General features: G+C 41.2%; 1 protein-coding gene across 2 annotated transcripts in view; it reads left to right on the forward strand.

Moving 5' to 3' along the window:
- Rpi (Ribose-5-phosphate isomerase) overlaps positions 1-26,853 on the forward strand; it is a 139,224-nt gene that overhangs the window by 110,561 nt on the left and 1,810 nt on the right. For both annotated transcript variants that reach the window (XM_067135517.2, XM_067135519.2), the window contains one exon: positions 20,779-20,866. In XM_067135517.2, coding sequence (XP_066991618.1) covers positions 20,779-20,866 — 88 coding nt within the window. The remainder of the gene's footprint in view (positions 1-20,778; positions 20,867-26,853) is intronic.

The raw sequence follows: 26,853 nt of genomic DNA on the forward strand, positions 1-26,853 counted from the left end.
ATACTGCAAATTATGTTGAGTTTATTAATCCATCTTATGTAATTTTCCGGGTATTGCGAGGAATTTTCACTATTATTATTATTATTATTATTATTATTATTATTATTATTATTATTATTATTATTATTAGCAGTTTCCCGCTGGCTCCGCCCGCAATGTACAAAGTATGGTGTTGTTCGTTACTATCCTCACGGATGTATTTGCAAAGTTTCGAGTTAATGAAATAAAGCACATGCTCTGCTGTGATCATAGAATGTAATATTATGTCAACAAAACACTTAAAAATACGTCACACAAATTGATTTGAACGTTCCTTGGAACAACACTGCGCGCCGAACTGTTAAAAAGTCCTTCAGAGATCTTTGTCATGGAGACAAATGTACTCATAACTTGTTCATAATCTACCAATTTAAGTAGTTATTACCTCAAAAGAAAGCGCTTGATCCACTGAGTGTTTTTAGACCAAAATGAATTGCGTATCTCAATTACAACGAAAGATATGATTGCTTCAATGAGAAAACATGTTGAAGAAATGAGACGTCAAATTGAATGTGCACTCATAACTTTCCTCATAATCAACCAATTTCAATAGTTAAGAGCTTAAATGAAAGAGCTTAATCTACTGAGTGTTCTTAGGCCAAAATGAACTCCGTACCTCAATTAAAACCAAAGATATGATTGCTTCAAAGAGTCAAAAATTGAAAAATCAAATGATTTGAGGAAGGCGGAAGTTATGTGATTTATAGTACCTGATGACAAATCTGTGCATGAATACCTTTCAGTTTAAAAAATAATCAAGGAAATCGACTGGATAGAATGGCCGAACTGACTGACTTTAGTTTTCATAATTTTTTTAAATATATAGATTATTATTATTATTATTATTATTATTATTATTATTATTATTATTATTATTATTATTATTATTATTATTATTATTATTATTATTATTATTATTATGAATGAGCCCAAGAAATCTGTGGGTTGGTATCCCAGAAATAGGCAGGGAAGTGATGGTAATATACAGTTCTTAGGTTGAAACCCTGTAACTTAGCTAGGCCTTCTGACACAGGCAGCATTTTAGCTTGGCGTCATATCGTTAGCTTCTTGCACAATAGAGAGGGTAATACCGAGGTCACGCTGTATTCAGAGCTTCTTTCTCTCCTTCCGCGTAGGCCTAATTAGGGCTCCAGCCTCCGAACTCGCGCAGCGTCTTTCGTATCCCGGACACAGCATAAAACGCTATTTGCAACCAAATATTTCATAAATTGATGCGGTAAATGGCACATATATCTTACTAGGCTTCCCGATATGTCTAATACCGTGGGATTGAACGGTTTCAGTACCATTTCATTAAGGACCCCCGAAGTTTTCTAAACGCAATCCGTTACCGTATTCTCTTTGAAGAGGAAGACAGTGACTTTCGAAATATATGTTTTTAATGTAGGAAAGGAAGTCAAATTTAATTCACATGTTTCCATAAAATGTTAATAAATAACTTAATTATTAGGCTATATTTATTATTGTATTCTTTACAGTTGCAAGGAAATTAAGGCCCTATCTTCGTAGTTTATTCATACCTAGCAAACAAAATACTCTTTAATTCGTCGTCCTTAGCAACTCAAACTATGAGTTTATTTTTATAAGTGAATTAAATTATTCCAAGCTATGACGTAATTGCCTTCTTCCCCACGGACGAATTCTTCAAGTACTCAAAAGAGTACGGCCGTACTGTAATTACTTTTCGCACTGTTGTATTACAAATCGTCTCTGATTGGGTGAACTCCACGGATACTCAGAGAGATCACGAATCAAGGAATACCAAACTTAACCATGTTGTATTGTTTCTCCGCTTGATTGCAGCACCCTGGTTACGTAATTATCTACACAAAAATTCGTCTCTGTATTCCCAGCTTAAGTAATCTGCCACCATCACAAGACTGCCTAATGTATAGGTTAATTCATTTCCAACAGATTAATATCGCATATATCACGGTATATTAACAAGTTCGTATTAACTTCATTAATCCAGGACCAGAGGATCATGTTTACGACTCTGGTAGGTTAATGGACTGTTTACCGCTTCATTAACATTAATTTGTATGTTTTATTGCAGCATAACCTTATGCTCGCACAAACAAAACAAAAAAAAGAAAACCGTCAATGCATGAATCAAAATGGACGATTTGCGTCGTGACGAATCAAAATTATTTACGAGGGTTGGAACTTGAATAGTGGCAACACTGCTGTGGAGACGCTATGCAACGGAATCTTATATTGTCGCTGATGGCACACGTTGGTTGCATACCTACCTTACCTCAGAACTAATGGACTCGCCCTTCCCACATCACCTGCGTGCGCACAAGCGAGAGAAACACAGTCACGTGTGAGCTAGCGGTCTAACGTAACGCTGTCACTATGTTTTCCAAACAGGAACAACGGAGTTGGATCAAAATTGAATGTGGCGGAGGTCGTACAGCACGACAGTGTCATCAAGGTCTTCAAGAGGCTTGCGGGGAATCTGCATTGCCTTACAGAACAGTGGCACGTTGGGTAAAAGCCTTCAGCGATGGTCGGCAAACTGTGGCGGACATTCATCGGGCAGGTCGTGCTACGAGTGAAGAAGAAGTGCATGCTCTTGCCGCGTTACTGGACAATCATCGAAGCCAGACGATTCGTGAGCATTCGCTTCAGAACTGTTGCAGAGATTCGACAGGCAGTAGATCGCTCCATTCGCACCATCAACGGAACAGGCTCTGCTAAAGGTATACTACGACTTCCACATCGCTGGCAACGGGTTATACACAACGCTGGTGACTACACTGAAGGACAGTAAATCATCATCTTCTTCTTCTGCTTCTGCTTCTACTACTTCTTCTTCTTCTTTTCTAGCCTATTTCAATCCACTGCTCGATATAGGCCTCTTCCATATGCTTCCATCGTCTTCGGTCTTGAGCCACTTGGAACCAGCGTGATCCAGCCAACAGCTTTATGTCACCGAGCCATCTCTTCTGGGGTCTTCCAATGCCTCTGTTGTATCTGTTGTAGAAAAATAGTTGCCACTATTTAAGTTCCAACCTTCGTATAATGAAATTAATTTAATGTATGTATATTCACAGTAGAATGGAATGAAATATTGTACGCAGCAGCCATTATAGTGCGTAAGTAACTATTAATTCACAGCTTTAAACGATTTAGTTCACTCCTCGAATTACACTGCAATTAATGATAATCAGAATACAAAAAGCAGACTTCTTGGAAACCAAATATGTCAGGGTAGTGTGAAAATCGATCAAAATATCTTCAGAAATAAATATATTCTCATTTTCTCTAGATATTTCAATTTACTACACTTATATATATGCAACCTATTTCAATTTGTTTATATCTTTAATCTTCCAGACAACCAGCGTTGTCTTCCGTTTAAGCCATGGCAAACTTCAGATTGAATAACGAGTGAAATTTTCTCATTTAATCTGATTTAGATATTGGTAATAAACAAACTCCGGTATGACACGCGAGATTAAGATATATTTAAAATCTTGGGAAAATGATCACTTTCGGCTTCGCCTCGTGCGTTACATTTTTCATTCGACGTTAAAATATTATTTTCATCTTTTATACCATAAATTACTGTTATTTTTAATACAGTAATTATGTCAAAACTTTACACGGAAAGATATACTATATTCAACATTTAATATAATGAAGACTGTTGATCAGATTGAGTCGATGTTATTTTGTTTGGGTCATCAGTCCATAGACTGGTTTGATGAAACTTTCTGTGCCACCCTATCCCGTGCTAAACTCTTCATTTCTACATAACTACTATATCCTACGTCCACTCTAATCTGTTTGTCATATTCATACCTTGGTCTGCCTCTGCCGTTTTTACCGCCTACTCTTCAATAAAAAACTGAGAAAACATGGGTGTCTTAAGATGTACCCTATCATTCTGTCTCGTCTGGTCAAATTTCGCCAAATTGTTCTCCCCTCACCAATTCAATTCTGTATCTCTTCATTTGTGATGCGTTCTACCCATCTCACCTTCAGTATTCTTCTGTAACACCACATTTCAAAACCTTCTCTACTCTTTTCTTTCTTTCTGAGCTGGTTATTATCTATATTTCACTGCCATATAACGAAAGTCTTCAACAATGTGTTTCTAATTCCTATATCAATGTTCGAAGTGAGCAAATTTATTTTCTTAAGTAAGGCCTTCCTTGCTTGTGCTAGTCTGCATTTTATGTCCTCCTTACTTCTACCATCATTAGTTATTCTGGTACAAGTAACAATATTCTAATATTCATCTACTTCAAGGCTTCAGTTCATAATCTAATATTACTTGCATGACCAGACTTTGTACGACTACACTCCATTACCTTTGTTTGTATTCATGTATTTTCATCTTGTACTCCTTCTCCAAGACTGCGTCCATACCATTCAGCAATTTCTCCAGATTTTCTGCAGAGTCGACAGAATAATAATAATATCATGGCCATATCTCAGAGTTTTGATTTCCTCTCCTTGGATTGTGATTCGTTTTCCAAATTCCCCTTTGATATCCTTCACCACCTGTTCTATTAAACGTTGAAAAGAAGAGGGGGAAAACTGCAGCCTTGACTCACTCCTTTCTGGATTGCTGCTGCTTTTTCATAGCCTTCTTTTCTTATCACTACAGACTGATTTATGTACAGATTGTAGATAATACTTCTTTCGCGACATCTCATCCCGATCACTTTCACAATCCCAATAGCTTGGTCCAGTCTACGAATGCCATGTACGAAGGCTTGTCTTTCTTAATTCCATCCTCTAAGGTCAAACTTAGTGTCAGGATTGTTTCACGTGTTCCTACATTTCTTCTGAAGCTAATTCAGTTTCAACTTGACTTTCCATTCTTCTGTAAATAATACGTGTTAAAATTTTGCAAGCGTGAGGCTGAGATGGTAAACTAATGGTGCGCTCATTTTCTCACTTGTCAGCACCGGCTTTCTTGAGAATAGGTATAACAGCATTATAACGAAAATCGAATGGCACTTCTCCTGTATCACACATCTTACACACTAAATGGAATAACCTCACCATGCTGGTTTATTGTAAGGTAGTCAGTAATTCTGAGGGTATGTCATCAATTCCAGGTGCCTTGTTTCCATTTTGATCTCTCTTAACTCTGTCGAATTTTGACCTCATAATTGGATCTCCTATTCCATCAGCATCAACAGTCACTTCTTGTTCCCGAACCTTATCATATGTTTCTTTACCTTGATAAAATTGTTGGATATGTTCCTGCCATCTTTCTATCTTGTCTGCTTTCCCTAGCAGTGGTTTTTCATCTGAGCTATTAATATTCATACGCCTAGTTTTCCTTTCTCCAAAGGTTTCCTTGATTTTCCTGCATGCAGCATCTATCCTTCCTAGAACAATGCAAGCTTCGACATCTTTGCGCTTCCCTTTCAGCCATTCTTCCTTAGCTCTCCTGAAATTTCTGTCTACTTCATTCTTTAATCGCCTGCATTCTTTTCTGCCGTCCTCATATTTTGCATTCTTGTACTTTCGTCGTTCAGAAATCAAGTCTAGAATGAGTTATCCACTGATTCTTAGTTGATCTTTCCTTTATTCCTAACCTTTCTTCAGCAGTCCTACTAACTTCATTCTTCACGGCTGTCCATTCTTCTTCTATTTTGTTTCCTTCTGCCTTTTCATTTAGTCCTTGTGCAACCTGAACCTTGAAACAATCCCTCACACTATCTTCTTTCAACTTATCTAGATTCCTTCTTCGTGTATTCCTTCCTTACTTCAATTTCTTCAAATTCAGATTATATTACATGACCACCACGTCTGCTCCTGGGGACGTCTTACAATTCAATACCTGATTTCTGAATCTCTACCTAATAAAAACAAAGTCTATTTCTTACTTTCCTGTGTCTCTAGGTCTTGTCCACGTGTACAGCCATCTTTAATGGTGTTTGAACCAAGTATTAGCTAGGGCTAAATTACGATCTGTGCATAATTCAACTAGCCGACTTCCTCTTTCATTCCTTGGTCCCAGTCCGAATTATCTTACGGTATTAACTTATCTTCCTTTGCCTACCATTGCATTCCAGTCTCCCATCACAATTAGATTCTCGTCTTTTCAAATTGTATTACATCTGTTATCTCTTCGTATATTCTTTATATTTCTTCATCATCTGCTGAACTACTAGGCATATAGATCTGCACTATTATGGCGGGCACTGGCTTGGTGACTTTCCTGACAACAATAATTGGTTCACTACGTTGGTGATAGTAACTTTTCTGCTATTTGCTTTACGTCGCACCGACACAGAAAATGTTAGTGCTGAACTGTAGAAGTATTGTAAAGAAAGGAATAAAATTAAGTAATTTAATGGATATATACTTACCAGATATTGTAATAGGAGTTGAATCATGGCTGAGAAATTATATAATGGATAGGATAGGAATGGTAGGAGGGGTATATTCATTCTGGAGAAAGAAGAATTTGTAAGCTACGAAAAGTTAAAGATGACAAACATGAAATTTTAGGTGTAAGGCTCATCTCTATAGATAATAGGCAACTTGATGTCTTTGGAGTGTACAGACTGGGAAAGGGTAGCGCTGACGCTGATTCAGAATTGTTTGATAAGATGACCAGCTATGTGGAACTGTTATTTGTTTAACGTCGCACCGACACAGATAGGTTTTATGGCGACGATGGGACAGGAAAGGCTTAAAATGGGAAGGAAGCGGCCGTGGTCTTAATTAAGGTACAGCCCCAGCATTTACCTGGTATGAAAATGGGAAACCACGGAAAACTATTTTCAGGCTGCCGACAGTGGGGTTCGAACCCGCTATCTCCCCAGCTATGTGGGAAACGATGAGGAAAGGAACGTGATAGTAGCGCGTGATCTCAATTTACCAAATGTCAATTACGAAGGTAATGCGAACGACAGGAATCATGACCAACAAATGGCAAATAAGTTAATATGGGAAGGGCATCTGATTCAGAAAGTGATGGAACCAACAAGAGGGAAGAATATTCTGGATGTGGTGCTGGTAAAACCTGATGAGCTCTTTAGAGAAACCGAAGTAATAGATGGTATTATTGGTCACGAAGCTGTTTTTGAAGTAGTTTAAAATAAATGTGATAGAAAGGAAGGTATTAAAATTAGGACTATTAGACAGTACCATATGGCTGATAAAACAGGCACCAGGGAGTTTTTAAAAAGTAACTACGATCAGTGGAAAACGGTAAATAAAAATGTAAACAGACTCTGGGATGGGTTTAAAGCAATTGTTGAGGAATGTGAAAACAGGTTTGTACCTTTAAAGGAGGTAAGGAATGGTAAAGATCCACTATATTATAACAGAGAAATAAAGAGACTGAAAAGGAGGTGCAGGTTGGGAAGAAATAAAGTTAGAAATAACTGTGGAAGTAAGGAGAAATTGAAGGAACTTACTAGGAAATTGAATCTAGCAAAGAAGTCAGCTAAGGATAACATGATGGCAAGCATAATTGGCGGTCATACAAATTTTAGTGAAAAATAGAAGAGTATATATGGGTACTTTATGGGAGAAACAGTTTCCAAGAAGGACATTCCAGGAATCATTAATGAAGAAGGGGAGTGTGTATGTGTATGCAGAAGTAGTCAGTCAGCGGTATGTAAAGCTTGTTGGTTACAAGGGTAATGTCCAGATAGAGGAGGTGACTAATACTAAAGCTCTATTAAAATTTACCTATGACAACAATGCCATTTACAGTAAGATATAAAAGTTGAAAACTAGAAAAGCAGCTGAATTGATGAGGTTTCTGGGGGTATACTAAAGACAGTGGGTTGAGTTATAGTACCATATCTGAAGTACTTATTTGATTATTGTATGCACAAAGAAGCTATACCAAATGAATGGAGAGCTGCTATAGTAGCCCCTGTGTATACAGAAAAGGGTGATAGACATAAAGCTGAAAATTACAGGCCAGTCAGTTTGACATGCATAGCATCTAAACTGTGGGAAAGCATTATTTCTGATTATATTAGACATCTTTGCAAAATTAGTAACTAGTTTGATAGAAGGCAGTTTGGGTTTAGGAAAGGTTATTCCACTGAAGCTCAACGTGTACGATTCCAGCAAGATATAGCAGATATCCAGGATTCAGGAAGTCAATTGGACTGTTTCGCGATTGACCTGTCTAAGGCATTTGATAGGGTAGATCATGGGAGACTACTGGCAAAAATGAGTGCAATTGGACTTGGCAAATAAGTGACTGAATGGGTGGCTATATTTCTAGAAAGTAGATCTCAGAGAATTAGAGTAGGCGAAGCTTTATCTGTCCCTGTAATAATTAAGAGGGGAATTCCTCAAGGTAGTATTTTTGGACCTTATATTTTCTTATATCTACATCAATGATATGTGTAAAGAAGTGGAATCAGAGATAAGGTTTTTTGCAGATGATATTATTCTGTACAGAGTAATAAATAAGTTACAAGATTGTGAGCAACTACAAAATGACCTCGATAATGTTGTGAGATGGACAGTAGGCAATGGTATGATGATAAACGGGGTTAAAAGTCAGGTTGTGCGTTTCACAAGTAAGAAAAATCCTCTCTGTTTTAATTACTGCGTTGATGGGGGTGAAAGTTCCCTTTGGGGATCATTGTAAGTATCTGGGTGTTAATATAAGGAAAGATCTTCATTGGGGTAATCACATAAATATGATTGTAAATAATGGGTACAGATCTCTGCACATGGTTATGAGGGTATTTTGAAGGTTGTAGTGAGGATGTAAAGGAGAGGGCATATAAGTCTCTGGTAAGATCCCAACTAGAGTATGGTTCCAGTGTATGGGACTCTAACCAGGATTACTTGATTCAAGAACTGGAAAAAATCAAAAGAAATGCAGCTCGATTTGTTCTGGGTGATTTCCGACAAAGGAGTAGCGTTACAAAAATGTTGCAAAGTTTGGGCTGGGAAGATTTGGGAGAAAGGAGATGAGTTGCTCGACTAAGTGGTATGTTCCGAGCTGTCAGTGGTGAGATAGCGTGGAATGACATCAGTAGACGAATAAGTTTGAGTGGTTTCTTTAAAAGTAGAAAAGATCACAATACGAAGATAAAGTCTCATGTAAAAAAGGAACTGAGGGAGTATACACAAGATATGTGGAACAACCAATAATGGCCGGCTAACAAGAGAGTTGTTCTTTCCAAATATCCAAGACAGATTACAAAGTAGGTTTTTGCAACATGAACATATTACAACTCAGTTTTTGACAGGACATGGAAGGTTTGGATCATACTTCGAGAGGTTTGGAATCAGTGTTCAGAAGCCCTACACTTGTACCTGTGAAATACAACAAACTGTTCCTCATCTCTTATTTGAGTGTCCGATTTTTAACAGGAGTAGATATGAATTATTAATGCGTAATGCGTAATGTGTAATATAGAATACAAGTGTTTGTTAAATTTCTCCATCTAATTTATAAGTCATCTCTATTGTAATTGAATTGTCATGTATTAACTTAGTCTCACTATCTATAACCCTAATATACTACTTGTAAAATAGGGTTTGTAACGGGAAATTCAATAATAATAAAGTTGGAATTCAAGAGGACAAATTGGGGCAAATATTCGTTTATAGGGAGGAGAGTCAGGGATTGGAATAACTTACCAAGGGAGGTGTTCAATACATTTCCAATTTATTTGCAGTCATTTAAGAAAAGGCTAGGAAAAGAACAGATAGGGAATCTGCCACCTTGGCGACTGCCCTCAATGCAGATCAGTAGTGATTGACATGATTGCCAAAGGTCTTTTGGCGACGGTTATAGTAACTTACCCGCTGCTCTGTTTTCTTATTCATTATTAAACCAATTCCTGCCCTTCCAGCCAACGTACTTCACTCTTACCAACTACATCTAATTTTAGTCTCACCATTTCACTCTTCAGATTATTTAACCTACCACAACAATTCAGTCTTCTAACATTCCACGCTCCGACTCGCAGAATGTCAGTACGGTACACGTCTACCTGAAGGTTGCCTCCTCCTGTGTAATCCACACCCGGGGGACTATTTTATCTCCAGAATATTTTACCCGGGAGGAAGCCATCATCAGTATACCATTCATTCATAGATAGTTAGCTGCATGTCCTCAGGAGTTAGTTACGGCTATAGTTTCCCGTTGCTTTCAGCCGTGTAACAGTATCAACACAGCTAAGCTATGTTAAAATATTATTACAAGAACGTATCAGTCCTTCATCCAGACTGCCGCCCCTGCAACTTCCGGAAAGCTGCTACCTCCTTTTCGATTAACCATTCGTTAGTCTGGTCTCTCGACAGATGGGCCTACTCCTCCGATATGGTTGGAAGCCTTCCCATTGCGGCAAGATTACATGGTTCACAGGGGAGGATAAAGTTGATATCGTGCATAAATTAATCTCTCCAATCACTTATTTTTTCTAAGACATCACTCCAAAATAATAAAACACGTTTTTTGCTGTCCGATTTCACGTGGAATGCCTCACTCGGCAAAATAGTATTCTAACCTATTACTGCATACAAACATGAACTCTACTTATGAGATATTAACCCTGCAAAGTTTGTTGTTTACTCTCTGGTACCGGGCGAGTTGGCCGTGCGGTTAGGAGCTCGCACCTGTGAGCTTGCATCCGAGAGATAGTGGGTTCGAACCCCACTGTCGGCAGCCCTGAAGATGGTTTTCCGTGGTTTCCCATTTTCACACCAGGCAAATGCTGGGACTGTACCTTAATTAAGGCCACGGCCGCTTCCTTCCCATTCTTAGGCCTTTCCTATCTCATCGTAGCCATAAGACTTATCTGTGTCGGTGCGACGTAAAACAAATAGCAAAAAAAAAAAAAAATACTCTCCGGTGGCAGAGATGTCGTGAATATGTTCGTCACTGTAATCTCGACTAAATAATCTAAATAAATAAATAGATAGCATTCTTACATACCTAATTTAGACGTAATGAAAGAGTCCCCAAATATCGTAGGCTTATAATTCACCAAGAATGTTACCGTAGTTGACGGCTGGCGAATCCAAGTATGCTTCCGTCAGTTGACTGACAACTGAGGAGAATTATTTTAACTTATATTATAAAATGTCATTCGACCGGGTAAGGAATGGAATGAATGAAGCCCCGTCTAGCGGCGAGGATAAGGATTGTGCTGGCTGCCAAAGCCTGTCGCACTCCTCTGGGGCAATGGTTAATGCCTGACAGATGAAATGAAATTATATTGGAGAGTGTTGCTGGAATGAAAGATGACAGGGAAAACGGGAGTCACCGGAGCAAATGCTGTCCCTCCTCCGCTTTGTCCAGCACAAATTTCACATGGAGTGACCGGGATTTGAACCACGGAATCCAGCGATTAGAGGCCGGCGCGCTGCCGCCTGAGCCACGGAGGTTTTACCGCTTCGCCTATATTAAGCAAATAAAAGATGTATCCCATTTAAGTAGAAGTATTGCTCTCCTCATTTACCTAACGAAAGCTATTTCTTGGACTCTTTTGTCATTTTATTTATATACAAGTTTTCAGAGTCTTCATAAATCATTTTGCAGAATTATTTCCTCTGAAGATGCCACTCAAAGTCCATTTCGTATCTTTCTCCTCTACACAGTGTGGAAAAATGACATTCTTCGAAGGTTTTTATGATATGAACGAACAAGAGCGACGAAAACGTTTAAGCTCTTAGGCCTTTTCAATCGTGAAATTACCAGCGTTTCGCCTCAGTGTAGCAGTGGGCTCATCAGTTGGATTGCTATACCTTTCCAAGACGCTGGCGGATAGCGCGCCGCTGAGACACTACTACAAGCCTGCATTTATACAATTGGGGGCACATGCTTCCCCTAGTGTACCGCCACTGCGTTGTTCTACATAGGAGGTTTGCAGCTGTGTCTCAACGGCGCGCTAGCCACCAGCGTCTTGGAAAGGTGTAGCAATCCAGCTGATGAACCCACTACTACACTGGGGCGAAACGCTGGTAATTTCACGATTGAAAAGGTCTAAAGAGCTTAAATGTTTTAAACATATGCAATCGATGAAATTAAATTTTGAATTCCTTCAGGGAACTTAATTTTTTATATGAAATGAAATGGCGTATGGCTTTTAGAGCCGGGAGATCCCAGGACGGGCTTGGCTCGTCAGGTGCAGGTCTTTTGATTTGACTCCGTAGGCGACCTGCGCGTCTTGATGAGGATGAAATGATGATGAAGACAACACATACACCCAGCCTCCGTGCCAGAGAAATTAACCAATGACGGTTAAAATTCCCGACCCTGCCGGGAATCGAACCCGGGACCCCTGTGACCAAAGGCAAGCACGCTAACCATTTAGCCATGGAGCCAGGCATTTTTGATATAAGAGCGACGAAATACCAAACTATGATATTTAAATACATTTTTCTTCAGAGAATGAATCTTCATTTAAATATCACCTTTCGAGGCGAAGTCCTGTTTCAATAGTAAATGAACAGTTAGAGTTTCAGTCTTCTTTAAACATGTCGTTTCTTCACTGTCACGCCGTAAGTAAAATGTGAGACAATCGTTCGTCCTGAATAATCAATTCGTTATACACCGAAATCCCGGAGTATCCTACAAAAAGCAGGTCATTTGACAGTTCTACTGGAACATAATCGAAAACTTCGAACATCCAGACAAATACAGGTCACCCAGTTATTTAATTATGTAGTTTAGTGTACATGTTTAATCTGTTACTATCTATATTTATGTCCTTATAACAGCCTATTTGGCAACCTGCTTTGCAAAAATCTTCCACACTGCGCACCACTGACGATTCAGATCCCTTCTTAAGAACTAGTGATAGAATATATTAACGGTAATGCAAAGCCCCGTGAATTACAAAGTAAGGTCATGAGAGTGCGTGATCAGATTTGAGGTAGATCGTGGCCATGTTCACTGCCAGGGACATTCCAGGAGCCTGAGCCAAGTTCCGCGTTCACGTCTCCAGATGACCAAGCGCGATTCATGAGGACCAGTTCTCCTGAATTGAAAAAGTATTTTGTTGATGTTATGTTTTAAATGTCTGTCAGTATTCCCGTTCCTTTCCACTAACAAAAGAGCCCACAGCTGGTGAGATGTGACGACTAACATAGGATCTCGTGTGAGCTTTTCAAAAATCATTTCCAGTTAACTGTCTCAGACTCTGATGGTCAGCAAACAGAATCTCGTGCGAACTTAATCAAAAAATGCTAATGGAAGGCTTTTGGCGACGCAAGGATGAGAAAGGGCTAGGATTGGGAAGGTACCGGCCGTACTTTAATTAAGCTATAATGGAAATGAGGAAATACAGCAGGGTTTGAACCCAACATCTCCCGAATGTGAGCTCACAGCTACTTGGCCCGACCCATTCAGCCGACACGCTGGGTAGTCAAAAATTGTTTCCACTTCCTGTCTCGGGTTCCATTCTCGTCATACTTGTCAAAGCTCCTTTGATTAACCCGCTACGTAAATTGCCATGCTGTTTTACCTGCCTTACGAAGATGGGTTCAGTTTTTATGTCGCAAGCAACACGAGTTTTAGTCTCGGATTCCATTTCTGACTGCGCAATTCAGGGTTTAAATCTAGCGTGGGGTTTGGAATGGAGGAAGAGTATGGAAAGAAAATAATTTGAATGACATTACTGGTTGCCAAGCCATTCTTATTTCCCGCTTCAACCTCTAACCCATACCGAGATGTTACCTGCAATAGAACACAGATCATATTTCACTTTGCTTCACTTAATCAGGCACTCAATAAACAACCCCTGTGAGTAGGGGCGTAGAATGCATCCACGCTATTTCCTACCTTTTGCAAGCAGGAACTCTCGGCTTGGCAGCGTAGATATGAGACCACGGAGCCTCTGAGTCTGTCATTGCTTTCACTTACTTGTGCTCCGCCTCTCATTTTCATCTTTCTGATCTGACCCCCCTTAGCTTACGCTTTTCTCTTCCGACTTCGACAGCGATAGATTTGCGTGATCTATGGAGTCTTTCACTTTCACGTCCTTCGTATCCCATCCCTTTTCTCCCATACCTTCACGCATGGAAAAATTGGTCCTTTATTAATTTCTGATTAGAGCTAGGCCTATGTGAAGACGGTTTCCTTGTTTTACTTCTCCTTAAAACAATGTCCACCACCATGAAAATAGAATACTCGAATATGCAGTTAATTTTGTTATATTACCCGGCTCTATGGCTAAATGGTTAGCGTTCTGGCCTTTGGTCAGAGGGGTCCCGGGTTCGATTCCCGGTAGGGTCGGGAATTTTAACCATCATTGGTTAATTTCGCCGGCTCGAGGGCTGGGTGTATGTGTCGTCTTCATCATCATTTCATCCTCATCATGACGCGCAGGTCGCCTACGGGTGTCAAATCAAAAGACCTGCACCTGGCGAGCCGAACATGTCCTCGGACACTCCCGGCACTAAAAGCCATACGCCATTTCATTTTTTGTTATATTACAAAATACTACAGATATTCCAACTGGCAAAATGTTACCAAAATAACGAAAATATAGTTTACTAATATGCATCCTAGAAATATATTATGGACGGTCCGACTCCTTGGCTGAATGGTTAGCGTTGAGACCTTCGGTTTAGAAGGTTACGGGTTCGATTCCCGGCCGGGTCGGCGGTTTTAATCGCGTCTTATTAATTCTTCTTGCTGGGTGACTGGCTATTTGTGTTTGTCCCAACACTTTCCGCTTCATATTCACACAACACACTACACTACCAATCACCGTAGAAACACGCAATAGTGATTACATCCTTCCAAGTAGGGCTGGCGTCAGGAAGGGCATCCGGCCATAAACAGGGCCAAATCCACGTGTGCTACGCAGTTTGCGCCCGTGACCCCACAGATGTTGGAAGAACGGTAGAAGAAGAAGAAATATATTTTGGTCGTATCTTTAATAGTTAGACAATCTTGCACGTTGAAGTATTCCCTGGACTTAAACTGAGTTACAAAGTCTAGGGGACCTCCTCATTCATATTCTTACTACGAGCTAGCTGTTTTCGCTGTGTTTAGATTTCCTTCCTACATTCTCTGTTGATATTACAGTACAGTTTTGCTGTTTTTCTTAGTTTCTTCCATTCTCAGTTTAATAACTTAACAAATTTAACAAGAGTGTATACAGTAGTTAGCCGGCCCCGTGGTGTAGGGGTAGCGCGCCTGCCTCTTACCCGAAGCCCCAGGTTCGATTCCCGGCCAGGTCAGGGATTTTACCTGGACCTGAAGGCTGGTTCGAGGTCCACTCAGCCTACGTGATTAGAATTGATGAGCTATCTGACGGTGAGATAGCGGCCCCGGTCTAGAAAGCCAATAATAACGGCCGAGAGGATTCGTCGTGCTGACCACACGAGACCTCGTAATCTGCAGGCCTTCGGGCTGAGCAGGGGTCGCTTGGTAGGCCAAGGCCCTTCATGGGCTGTAGTGCCATGAGGTTTGGTTTGGGTTTTGGTTTGTATATAGTAGTTGAGTTTCAATGTCAATTAGACAAATGACATCGGGCGAGTTGACCGTGCGCGCAGCTGTGAGCTTGCATCCGGGAGATAGTGGATTCGAACCCCACTATTGGCAGCCCTGAAATGGTTTTCCATGGTTTTCCATTTTCACACCAAGCAAATGCTGGGCCTGTACCTTAATTAAGACCACAGCTGCTTCCTTGTCACTTCTAGGCCTTTCCTACCCCCTCGTCCTCATAAGACGTATCTGTGTCGGTGCGACGTAAAGCCAATTGTAAAAAACGCGACAAATGGCACATGCGAGCCGTGTAGCTGTAAGCTTGTATTCGGGAGATGATGAGTTGCAACCCCACGTACCAAATGCATAGATCTGTTAATTACGATGTCCCACGCCCATAGATGTGAATCATAATGCAACACATTTGAATAGCGTTGACTGTTAGTTGTCCTTACAGCTGATAAAATATATTAGTAAGAATTGTAGTTGAAGCACAACTATACCGCAGTCCGTCTGGCGAGCCGATCGATTTTTCCCGCCGAATATTTTAAATTTCTCCCCCATCGTGACTAGAGAAGAGGGAAAAGAGGATTTACTTTGACAAAAATAGAGTAATCGATCGTAAAAGCAGCACTATATTACAAAATTGCAAACGTACTCAACAAAGGGATTTAATCGTCGCAAGAATCACTGAAATCGGCCAACTACAACACCAAATATAGTTATTACTTCAAAAGGCTTATCGTTTTAAATGCCCTCAAAATCTGTCGTAGTTGCCGCTGACTGATGTTGCGGCGCAATCTGGTCTGAAACATTCTCGATGGGTGAAAGGTCTGGAGACTTTGCTGGACAAGGAAGACGGGTCAGTGATACCCATACTATGTGACGCCGAGCATTACCATTCTGGAAGATGGAGCTGTTGAGTTGCACCAGAACGGGATCACACAAAATTTCCTGGACGTAGCGCCGTACCGTCAGGGTTCCTTCAATCGCCACCTTTGGGGAGCGGGAATCGTACGAAATGGACCCCACACCATGACAACGCTTGTTGGGGCGGTGTGCCGCTCTACAACTAAACGCGGATCACTGCGCTGGCCAGGACGTCTTCTCACTCGAATTCGGCGGTCGTCTGTATCCAGACAGAACCGTGGTTTGTCGCTGAGCACAACTTGTCAGTAATCTGCAGCCTGTCATGCTGCACGTTCCTGACAAAAGTTCAAACGTGCTCAGCGGTGCTCAGGTTGTAATGGTGGGCAGCGCCGCCGGTGGAGTGCTTACAGCCTGTCGAACAATGAAACGATCCTCTCTGCTGTGGTCCGCCGGGGTCGACCAAAGCCTTTTTCACACGTGTGTGTGCCCTCACGTTCGCATGGTGTCCCACACCGATGCACAGTGTAGTAAAAATGATTCAAGTGGTGAACAATGCGCCAGAAATTCCAACCTGCTTCTCTTAGTCCGATGATATGGGCTCCCTCAAACTCGTCTATCCTAGTTACCGCTGATCGAGTGCTTGTTGAATGTGCCGTCAGAACATGCTGCGTGGCCAGTCATATTAGCTGTGCGGGTCACACTGCTCCCACTGTTTCCAAGACCGATTCCAATCCTCAGACCTTAATTGCTACTCTCGATCGTTCCAAGATGGCGAATCGAGTAGCCGGGCCTATTGGAAACGTAGGTTCGTTGTTTTCGTATGCAGTCGGTGTAATTTCATGAAAATTGACGATAAGTATTAGTTTCTTTGTAGAATATAAATGTGCGAGTGTATTTATATGAGTTAGTGGACACTTAGGATCTTTAATTATATGCGGTAACGTGAGAATGTGTTTGTTTTGATCGTGTTGTGAACCGGTGTAAGTCGAACTACGGCAATGCCTCTCATACAATATTATTCTTTAAGTTTTCTAACGAATAAAACATTAAGGCAGACGTGAATTAGTAATATACATCGTGACTATTTTAAAGTCGATGACAAAACAGTAGTGTGCATACACTGCTTGTAGTTAAAAATGATGGTAGTACACCATGAAAGTTCTTGAATGACTTGTCATTATAAGGGCACTGATACAAGTGAATCCGGTCTAGAAAGCCAAGAATAACGGCCGAGAGGAATCGTCGTGCTGACCACACGACACCTCATAATCTGCAGGCCTTCGGGCTGAGCAGCGGTCGCTTGGTAGGCCAAGGCCCTTCAAGAGCTGTAGTGCCATGGGGTTTGGTTTGGTTTGGTTTGATACAAGTGAATTGCAGATCTGTTGGTTCTACATTTATGTTTATTGTTTATTGTCAGTTTCTGTTCATTTTCTTTTATAAAAATTCCATGGGGAGGGAGGGGATTCTAACCTCCCCAGTAGTCTCCCCCTCCTGGGTACGCCCCTGCACCATTTTGATCTTCTGATCCATGCTGTTATCAAGCAGACTACATCAAATGTAACACCTTTTGCCATGTGCTGTATTTTCATCCATCCAGTGACGTGAAATCAAAGAGAAAATGTTATTCGAGTATGTGCAAACCTTCCCCTTATCCCGTTCCTCTACGGGGTCGGATATGAAGTGAGATTAATCTTCGAAGCGAGTTTTTACGACTGGATGCCCTTCCTGACGTCAAACTCATCAGAGGGGTTAATGAGACGAAATGAATGACGTCCTATATGTTAGTAGGAAGGGAGAGGGCGAAAATTGTTTGCCGGCATAGCCTAATCCTGTCGAATAGGACCAAGGGGTCTGCTCAAGGCTTAAAGTCCCTATCCGACGCACGAATCACCATCAACAGTGCCATATGCCCTCAGTCCATTTGAACACTGCGGATAGGTTTGGACTTGAATTCAGCCTTTTGGCACGCAATCTAATGATCAGAAATTATATACCACCACCTCTCCTACTCTGCCGGCCAACATTATGATAGTTACATATTTCGACCAGTGGGATTCGAACAAGCTAACTACGGTATCGGACCATATAGACTTGACGCCTTAACGATCATGGCCACCAGGTGGGTTGTTATTTGACCGAGTGAAATTTCTAAATAATCAGCTTGTTGATTTCTTTTACTGTGGGGCTGTCCGTCTGTTCTAGTAGAATATATGTGATTCTAATTTATTATTTGGGATGATAAGTTGTTGGCGAAACGTTTTCATACGCGGAACGGTGATTTTCCTTATGATGTTACATTTATCATGTTAAATTACCGCCATTGGTCGAATATGTACGTGATATTTTCGTGTTCGCCAATACCAGCAGTCCGGCTACTTTATCCGCCATGTTTTTCTTAATGTTACGATATGAGTATTGGAGTCGGTCTTGCTGCTACGAAGGTACGACTATCTTGCATCTGTGAATGAGGAATGGGCATGCACGTCCTCTAGTGGCTCTTCCGTGCAAGCAATCGGTATTAAACGCAAATTGAATACATGCCAGCCGATGAAGGTACTGAGTTGAAACCATCGTTCTACTCGCGCGATTATTTTACGGTTCGCATTTTTTTTTTTTTTTTTTTTTGCAGATGAGTGTACTTCGAACTGACGCAAATTATATTTAACGCGTGAACTTTTCTGCGAGGCGCAGTGCTTTTAATGGATGGTATTACGCGACATCATGTCAGCCAATGGTTGGACAATTCTAAGTAATCTCTCTGAGCCTAAACGCTTCTCATTTGACACAAACTATGATGACCGACTTTTTAAACACGGAGTAATCCTCGTAAACTCCCATTATAGATCGGGAACAGAAATAATCCATCAACTCGCTTTTTGTCAGCTCGCCTTAACACGTTGGCTGCTCCATGATGCACATACGCGTCATTGTGTATGATCCGGTTTTTCTTGTCTTTACTGGTCGGGACAGTAGGCTTTGTCCTCCTGTAACGGCACTCGGAATGAGGTTCGAGTTACGCATTCGGGTTATTGGTTCATGACCTGTTGCTCTCAAACGCGGTGTAATAATGGATGATAGTGGCAATGGCAAGTCTAGCGGTCCTTCGAATTCCAACACCGAAATTAAGTGCAGAAGGGAAAAACTGACTCCGTTTATTATTGTGCTCATTTACCGCGAAATGCTGCCCTTTGCTTTAGGATTCACCATTAGTGCTATACATGATGTGAATGACTACAATAATATTCACTACTGCGTCAAAAAACAATTACTGACGGGTATTCTTGGTGTGAACGATATATATTTTATTTTTATTTTTTATTTTGCTATGTCCTTTACGTCGCACCGACACAGATATGTCTTATGGCGACGATGGGATAGGAAAGGTCTAGGAATGGGAAGGAAGCGGCCGTGGCCTTAATTAAGGTACAGCCTCAGCATTTGCCTGGTGTGAAAATGGGAAACCATGGAGAGCCATCTTCAGGGCTGCCGACAGTGGGGTTCGAACCCACTATCAACCGATTACTGGATACTGGCCGCACTTAAGTGACTGCAGCTATCGAGTTCGGTATGAATGGTATTTAGGTAACGATGTAATATCATTCGCTACAATGAAATGTAAATATGCTGTATTAATAACACGCACGCGTGCGTCATCGATGATTTTTCATGTGTATGTGCAAAAACTCCACTCGTAATGTTGGAACGAACATCTATTACTTTCTAACTAATAGAAGAAAAAAAGAAAAAAAAACATATCGGCTCCTGGGGAAATTCATAGGTTTAATTAAGGCGGCAGTGAACGTATTAAGGCAAATTGACTATATCAACTTTGTTCCTGGGGAGATATCCGATTGTTATTTGCTGCAGCTGAATCAGTGTTTGTTAGCGTACTTTTAAAAGGTGGTGATGGTGGTGATTATTGTTTTAAAAGGAAGTACAACTAGACAACCATCCTCTATATATGACTAACCAGAGAGAAAAATGGAAGGGATCCGCCACTTCGAAAAGTGAAGGTATCGGCCAAACGAAAGTAAGGGTCACGAAAGGCGTGAAAATGAAATACTCCCTAGGCGTCGAATGCTCTAATAACGTCGGGGTCGGAAAAGAACAAGGTCGGATAGGATAGATGATTTTGAGGAACCTGGTACAAGTAAGTGGAAGCAATGCCAGGACTCAGCTAAGGGCCCCGTGGTCGCCAAACCACGATCCCCCAAGGTGAGAGGCCCTGGGGCCCATTTAGTCGCCTCTTACGACAGGCAGGGGAAACCTTAGGTGTTATTCTACCGCCCCCATCACAGAGGGGGCGTAATTTTAAAAGCCGCTGCTCATTTTGGTCTTGTATCTAGTTTGCTTACGGGTGAGAGTAATGATGATTAGATACATCCACAAAAGAAAGGTCACATGGTAAAAATAACTCTGATGCCACCGTTTTGTTTTTATTCCAGTGTCACACGTCCAGACAATGCTGTTACGGCATGGTGTGTGTGGATATGAGACACAGACACCTAAAGGATCCCTTCATCTGCTTGAATAGTAAGTACAGTCATCTTCCTATAACATCGCTGGTTCTGTATTAACTTCCGTCTTGCTGTGCTAATCATATAGGTGGAGATGATATAATCTAGTGAGTTTTAAGATGTTAAAGACAATGTGTCTAACAAAGGAAAGGCGCGAACCGGGGATTCACGGATCTTACGTAAACTTTGCACACACGGTCAATGAGCCAAGAATAACATACCGGCCAAAACATTTCTTTCGGAAATGAACTCATGCGACTTACAGAAAGCGTTGAAGTTCGCACGTTTGAATCGGCCCGCTTCGCTACGCAGGACTGCGGCACGTGCTGGGTTCACTTGTCGAGGAACCACGCACTGACCTCTTCTATTCCGTTAGTAATTGCGTAGCACGTCGTGAAAATGACGTAGCGATATTAAGAGAAATAATTTAATTCCTGCATTGATTGTGGGTCAATAAAGGCAATAGAAAAGATTGTTATGACTCAGTAGATATAAAGGTTAATCAGTATAACAAGCGACGTTACGCACGAAAGCAAGTTACTCCTTATAGCTTCTGCAACAATGACGCTCGTGGTAGAAATATTGGAAGCACAAAACAGTTCTACACCAACCACACCTAACGAAGCGACGATAATATTACATGTTCCACATTTTTCTTCCAACGCAAAAATAACTTTGTCTTATGTTGATTACCATTATACAAACAACCACTAGTCCCATACAACGACTACATAAGCGTATGTCAGCGTGGCCTCAGATCGGCTGTTGGACAGTGCGAGTTGCGGGGGTAGGGTATGGTGTAGCGGCCTGGGTAGCCGAGCGCGCTAATTCAAACATACGAACTTTAACGCTTTCTGTAGGTCGCACGAGTTAATTTCCGAAAGTAGTATTTTATCCATTGTGTTATTGAAAACCTACAACCTTTTTTCCAGTCTTTGACCGGGTCAGGAACGTAATGAATGAATCAGATATAGGCTGTTATTACGATGGGGTCGTCACTCCCAAAGTGATTTATATAAATGAATGATAGATGCTATGAAATGAGAATGGAGAGTGTTGCTGGAATGAAAGATGACAGGGAAAACCGGAGTACCCGGAGAAAAACCTGTCCCGCCTTCGCTTTGTCCAGCACATATCTCACATGGAGTGACCGGGATTTGAACCACGGAACCCAGCGGTGAGAGGCCGACGCGCTGCCGCCTGAGCCACGGAGGCTCGCCATTGTGTTATTACTGGCTCATTTAACGTGTGTACAAAAGTTAGGTAAGATTGGCGATTCCCCGGACGCGTCCTTCCTTGATAAGTACCACAAAATATAACTCGACAGAACCATTTAAAAATAGAAACTAATTAAAATGAGGACAACCTCAGAATTCAATCCAACTTCCTTTCGGTCCTTATATCACCATGGTATACTTAGTATGAGCTAGTCTGAAGCACTATACTAGAAGAAGAAAGCGAGTGATTTCCTTAGCCATGCTAGGGCGCTGTGTAACCCGTCTTGAGAGCTCGACCTCTTTTAAATCTCTATTCAGCATCAACAAAGCTTCTCTAATACATAGCTGGTTAAAGGTATTATCTTAGGGGTGCCTTAGGGTACGTCCAAGATGCACGCTGGTTTTCTGATTCAGACAGTCGGCGCTGACTGTCTGACTCCGAGCGGCAGGTGACATGTGGCCATTATGAAAGCTGGTAATAATAATAATAATTTCGTGTGGCTATTTCTAGCCGAGTGCAGCCCTTGTAAGGCAGACCCTCCGATGAGGGTGGGCGGCATCTGCCATATGTAGGTAACTGCGTGTTATTGTGGTGGAGGATAGTGTTATGTGTGGTGTGTGAGTTGCAGGGATGTTGGGGACAGCACAAACACCCAGCCCCCGGGCCATTGGAATTAACCAATGAAGGTTAAAATCCCCGACCCGGCCGGGAATCGAACCCGGGACCCTCTGAACCGAAGGCCAGTACGCTGACCATTCAGCCAACGAGTCGGACATGAAAGCTGGTTGTCAGCGCAGACAGAGCTGCCACAAAAGAAAAGATATGAGTTACAACTGATCAGTGTAGCATGGAACCAACAAGAGAACAGGCTGCAGCTGTATTGCTGCTAGGTGACAATGTTACAACCAAGTTAAAACGAATGAGAAGTGATACACATCCAATTAATGAATTAAGATCTATTTACGGGGAGTACAAACACCCTTTTCCACAGTTACTTGCCGACGAAAACAGATTTTTCGAATATTTCAGAATGATTTCGGGTACGTTTTATTTTATTTTGTTAAAAATTGAACACAGGCTTACGAAGAACTGGGTGAATTACCACAAAACTCCTGTTCTTCCTCGATATCCATCGTTAACAAAATGTCAGACACACTCAACACGAAAATCAACAGCCTGCGCGGCAGGTTGTCTGAAACCAGAATGAACTAATCATTCCGGTAAACATCTGAGTCAGACTACCAGTGCGCAGGCTTCCTGCGCGCACGTGCATTATGGCCAGTCCCGCTTAGCAACAAAGGATATACAGTACTTATGCCGACTCGGCGCCGACTGTCTGACTCAGAAAACCAGCGTGCATCTTGGACGTACCCATAGATTATACGTGGTACTGGACCACTCTCAGGATAGTCGCTGAATAGCGCTGATTTCCAACGCAGTTACTTGAACAAATATGATTTTAGATCATTCAAGGAGCGTATTAAGAGGAGGGAAAGAAAGGAACAATATAATACAGTATACTATAGAATCCTACTGTGTATCCTATGGTATGTTCATAAACAGCCACTTGTCTCTATACCCTAGTTTTTGTGCTGTGTGAGCTTGTACATAACAAGTTTATATTGATACTGAACCCTTTTTGACGTGGTATACTATGCCACCACGTAAGCTAAATCCAAGTATATCCTTGACAACAGATGTGGCAAAACCCAATGCCCATGCAGGATTCAAATGCACACTTCTCCGCATCTCTGATCATGATTACCGGCATTCTCCGTGTGGTTTATTCGAGTCTAGACACTTATATCTAGCTTATAGGCTTAGGGTGGAGGAAAATTCAGGACTCTATGCTACGGCAAACTAACCATGAAACACGTCATCTGATCTCGCTATCTACAACACTATGACATAAGTTATAAAGTGATAGGTCTAATGGTTCGGTTGCTTCTTAGGCCCTTTGGCATTTTGTCTGTCACGAAAATTGTCCGTGATGTGCTACATCTTGAATTTTAAAGTAATAAGGTCCATGACACGAAGGTAATTTTATATTTGATGTAAATGAGACAAAATACAGTGCGTTATTATACTGACGAATGTTATCCCTGAAATTGTTGGACTGTTCATTATTCCCTATGCCTTTAAGTCATCAGATATACGACTCTCAGGAAATTTCAATTTTTCATTGAACAACATTGACTAAAATAGCCAGACGACGTACTTTTTTCAGCTGAAAAGTAGAACGCGGAGCGGTAACTTCATTTCTTACTACCGGCATTTAAATACCCCAAATTGAAAGAATTTATCTCAGGTGTTGTATTTGAAAAAGCCTATTTTTATTGAATTTGGAAAGTTGGTCAACTTTGGTAATGTATACGCCGAACCGTCCTTACCCTCCGCCCGGTCAAGGACGTTTTTCCTTTTCCCTCCACTCCCTTGGGCGCTATGTCTTGCACAGCATTAGACCCATGCATAGTTTTGGATATGGTATGTAAAATGGGAGAATTATGTCACCGTTTGAATGGTAGACGTCGCGTTGCACTTTCCCTTCAGCCAGTCAGTGTCTTTCTCCTCTCGTGTTTTTTTAACAGTATCATTTACTACGATTGGTACTGAACGTTGGAAACCCAAACACTGTAATGACCGGCATCAACACCAGCAGAAAAAAGTAGGTTGCAAATGTTGTTTCAAGTACCATATTCAAAATTTACGTTGCAATCATCTCTGTAAACCCCAAATAAATAATCGGGGAATAACTGACCAATACAATGTAATTCAACATGGCCAGCATATTCACCGTCAAGAGATACAGTGGCTCAAAAAAGTATTGGACTGCCCATAGCTGTGGTATGAACGGAACAGTATAGTACAATTTAATGGTACATATCATGGAATTACACATATGTAGATATGAAGGACAGTCAGGTACATCAGTATGTTGAATATAGAGCCAAGGAGATTCATGCTGTTTGCAAACGGACCAGTAATACAACGGCGTGCATCATTACCCGCCAAACAAGTATTAGTCTAGTAAACAATATCATCGTGACATCGTGCAGTCTGCCGCAACTCCGGCTCATTATGTCTCTGCTGACACGTCGGAAGGTAATTCAGCACTGTTTCTACGTTCAGCTACAATGGGAAGAAAAATGAAAGAAACAACCGTGGAAGAAAGGAGGATTGCAGTGCGACTATTTCAAAAAGGTAAATCTCTCAAGGACATAAGTGAAATTACTGGAAGAGCTGTTACAGCTGTTAAAAATATTGTGTACAGGTACAAAAGAACAAAGACAATAAAAAATAGACCAAGAAATGACCACCCCTCGAAGTTATAAGTACAAGACAAACGGCAAATTGTGCGTAGGGTGGCCCAAAATCCTCAAATAAGGGCGCAGAAGATAGCATCTGTGTTACAACAAGATGCAGAAGAGCAAGCATCATCTGAAACCATCCGAAATGTGCAACGCGAAAGAGGATATGCGGGCAAAACAGCCCGTAGAAATCCGTACATCAGTAAGGCTAACAGGAAGAAGAGACTTGCTTACGCTAAAGAGCAGAGAAATGGCATCTATGAGGATTGGATGATAGTAAATGTAACCTCTTCAGGTCAGACAGACGAGTGACTGTGTGGAGGTAAACGAGTTCTGAACTTGAAGATAAGAACCTGACAGCTACAGTGAAACATAGAGGTGGTTCCCTAATGGTGTCGGGTTGCATGAGTGCAAATGGTGTAGGTGAATTAGCCTTTATTGAAGGAACTGTGGTTCACAAAGCATACATTAACATCCTCAAGACACATACGAGGTATTCCATCAAGTGTACAAAAAATGGGACTCTCAGCAAAGTATACGTTTACGCAAGATAACGACCCCAAGTACACAGCCCTGAACATGAAGCTATGGGTGTTATATAAAATACCACGTTAGAAGGAAGCTCTAGCACAATCTCCCAAAATCAACCCCTTCGAGAATTTGTTGCACTATTTGGAGTAAAACGTGAGAAAGCATGCAATATCAAACAAAGCTGACCTGAAACAAGCATTGCTCACTGAATGGAATAACATACCAAAGGAAACTAAGGAATTCTGGGTACGAACGATGCCAAATTGGTTAGCTGAGATTATAAAGAGGGAAGGAGGACCTACCAAGTACTGAAACGTTCACGAACGATCAAGAAACTGCATTATGTTAATTGAGACCAATACTTTTTTTGGTGGCAAGTACATGTTACACAAGATGACACATGTTAAGGATTCTAGTATATGTCAATTTTTATCATCATTCCCTTCGATTCCTCGTCCTCACATGTAGCATATCTCGACAGACCAATACTGTTTTGTGCTACTGTAACTAATTTTCGTAGTCAGTTGGGTTATCGATTCTGTAGCATGGGTCACATACAGCAAAATCTTTATAATATTCCCATAGAGTTTTAATTGTCTGAACAACCCGCAAACGTATTTCACGATGACATTCCTGTGTACTGTACAAACAGTGCGATACGGACCGAAATAAACAGTTTCCATCAGTGACTGTTGGGATCATTCGCCGCTCCATGGTAATAACATCATAATGAACACGACGATGAAGAACTGAGAATAAAACACTGTATTCACCTTTCTATCGCCATACAGAACAAGGTACGGTAATATGGAAAAATAATCACAACGAAGGGGAGTGAACAATAATAGCTACAATATACTAATGCTTTGCTGTCAACCGTTTACAGAGAGAGCTACGTAATTAATTATGAGACGGCGGCACACTGCAGACTCAAGGTTATACCACC

Source organism: Anabrus simplex, chromosome 1, assembly GCF_040414725.1.
Source record: "Anabrus simplex isolate iqAnaSimp1 chromosome 1, ASM4041472v1, whole genome shotgun sequence".
Taxonomy (NCBI): domain Eukaryota; kingdom Metazoa; phylum Arthropoda; class Insecta; order Orthoptera; family Tettigoniidae; genus Anabrus; species Anabrus simplex.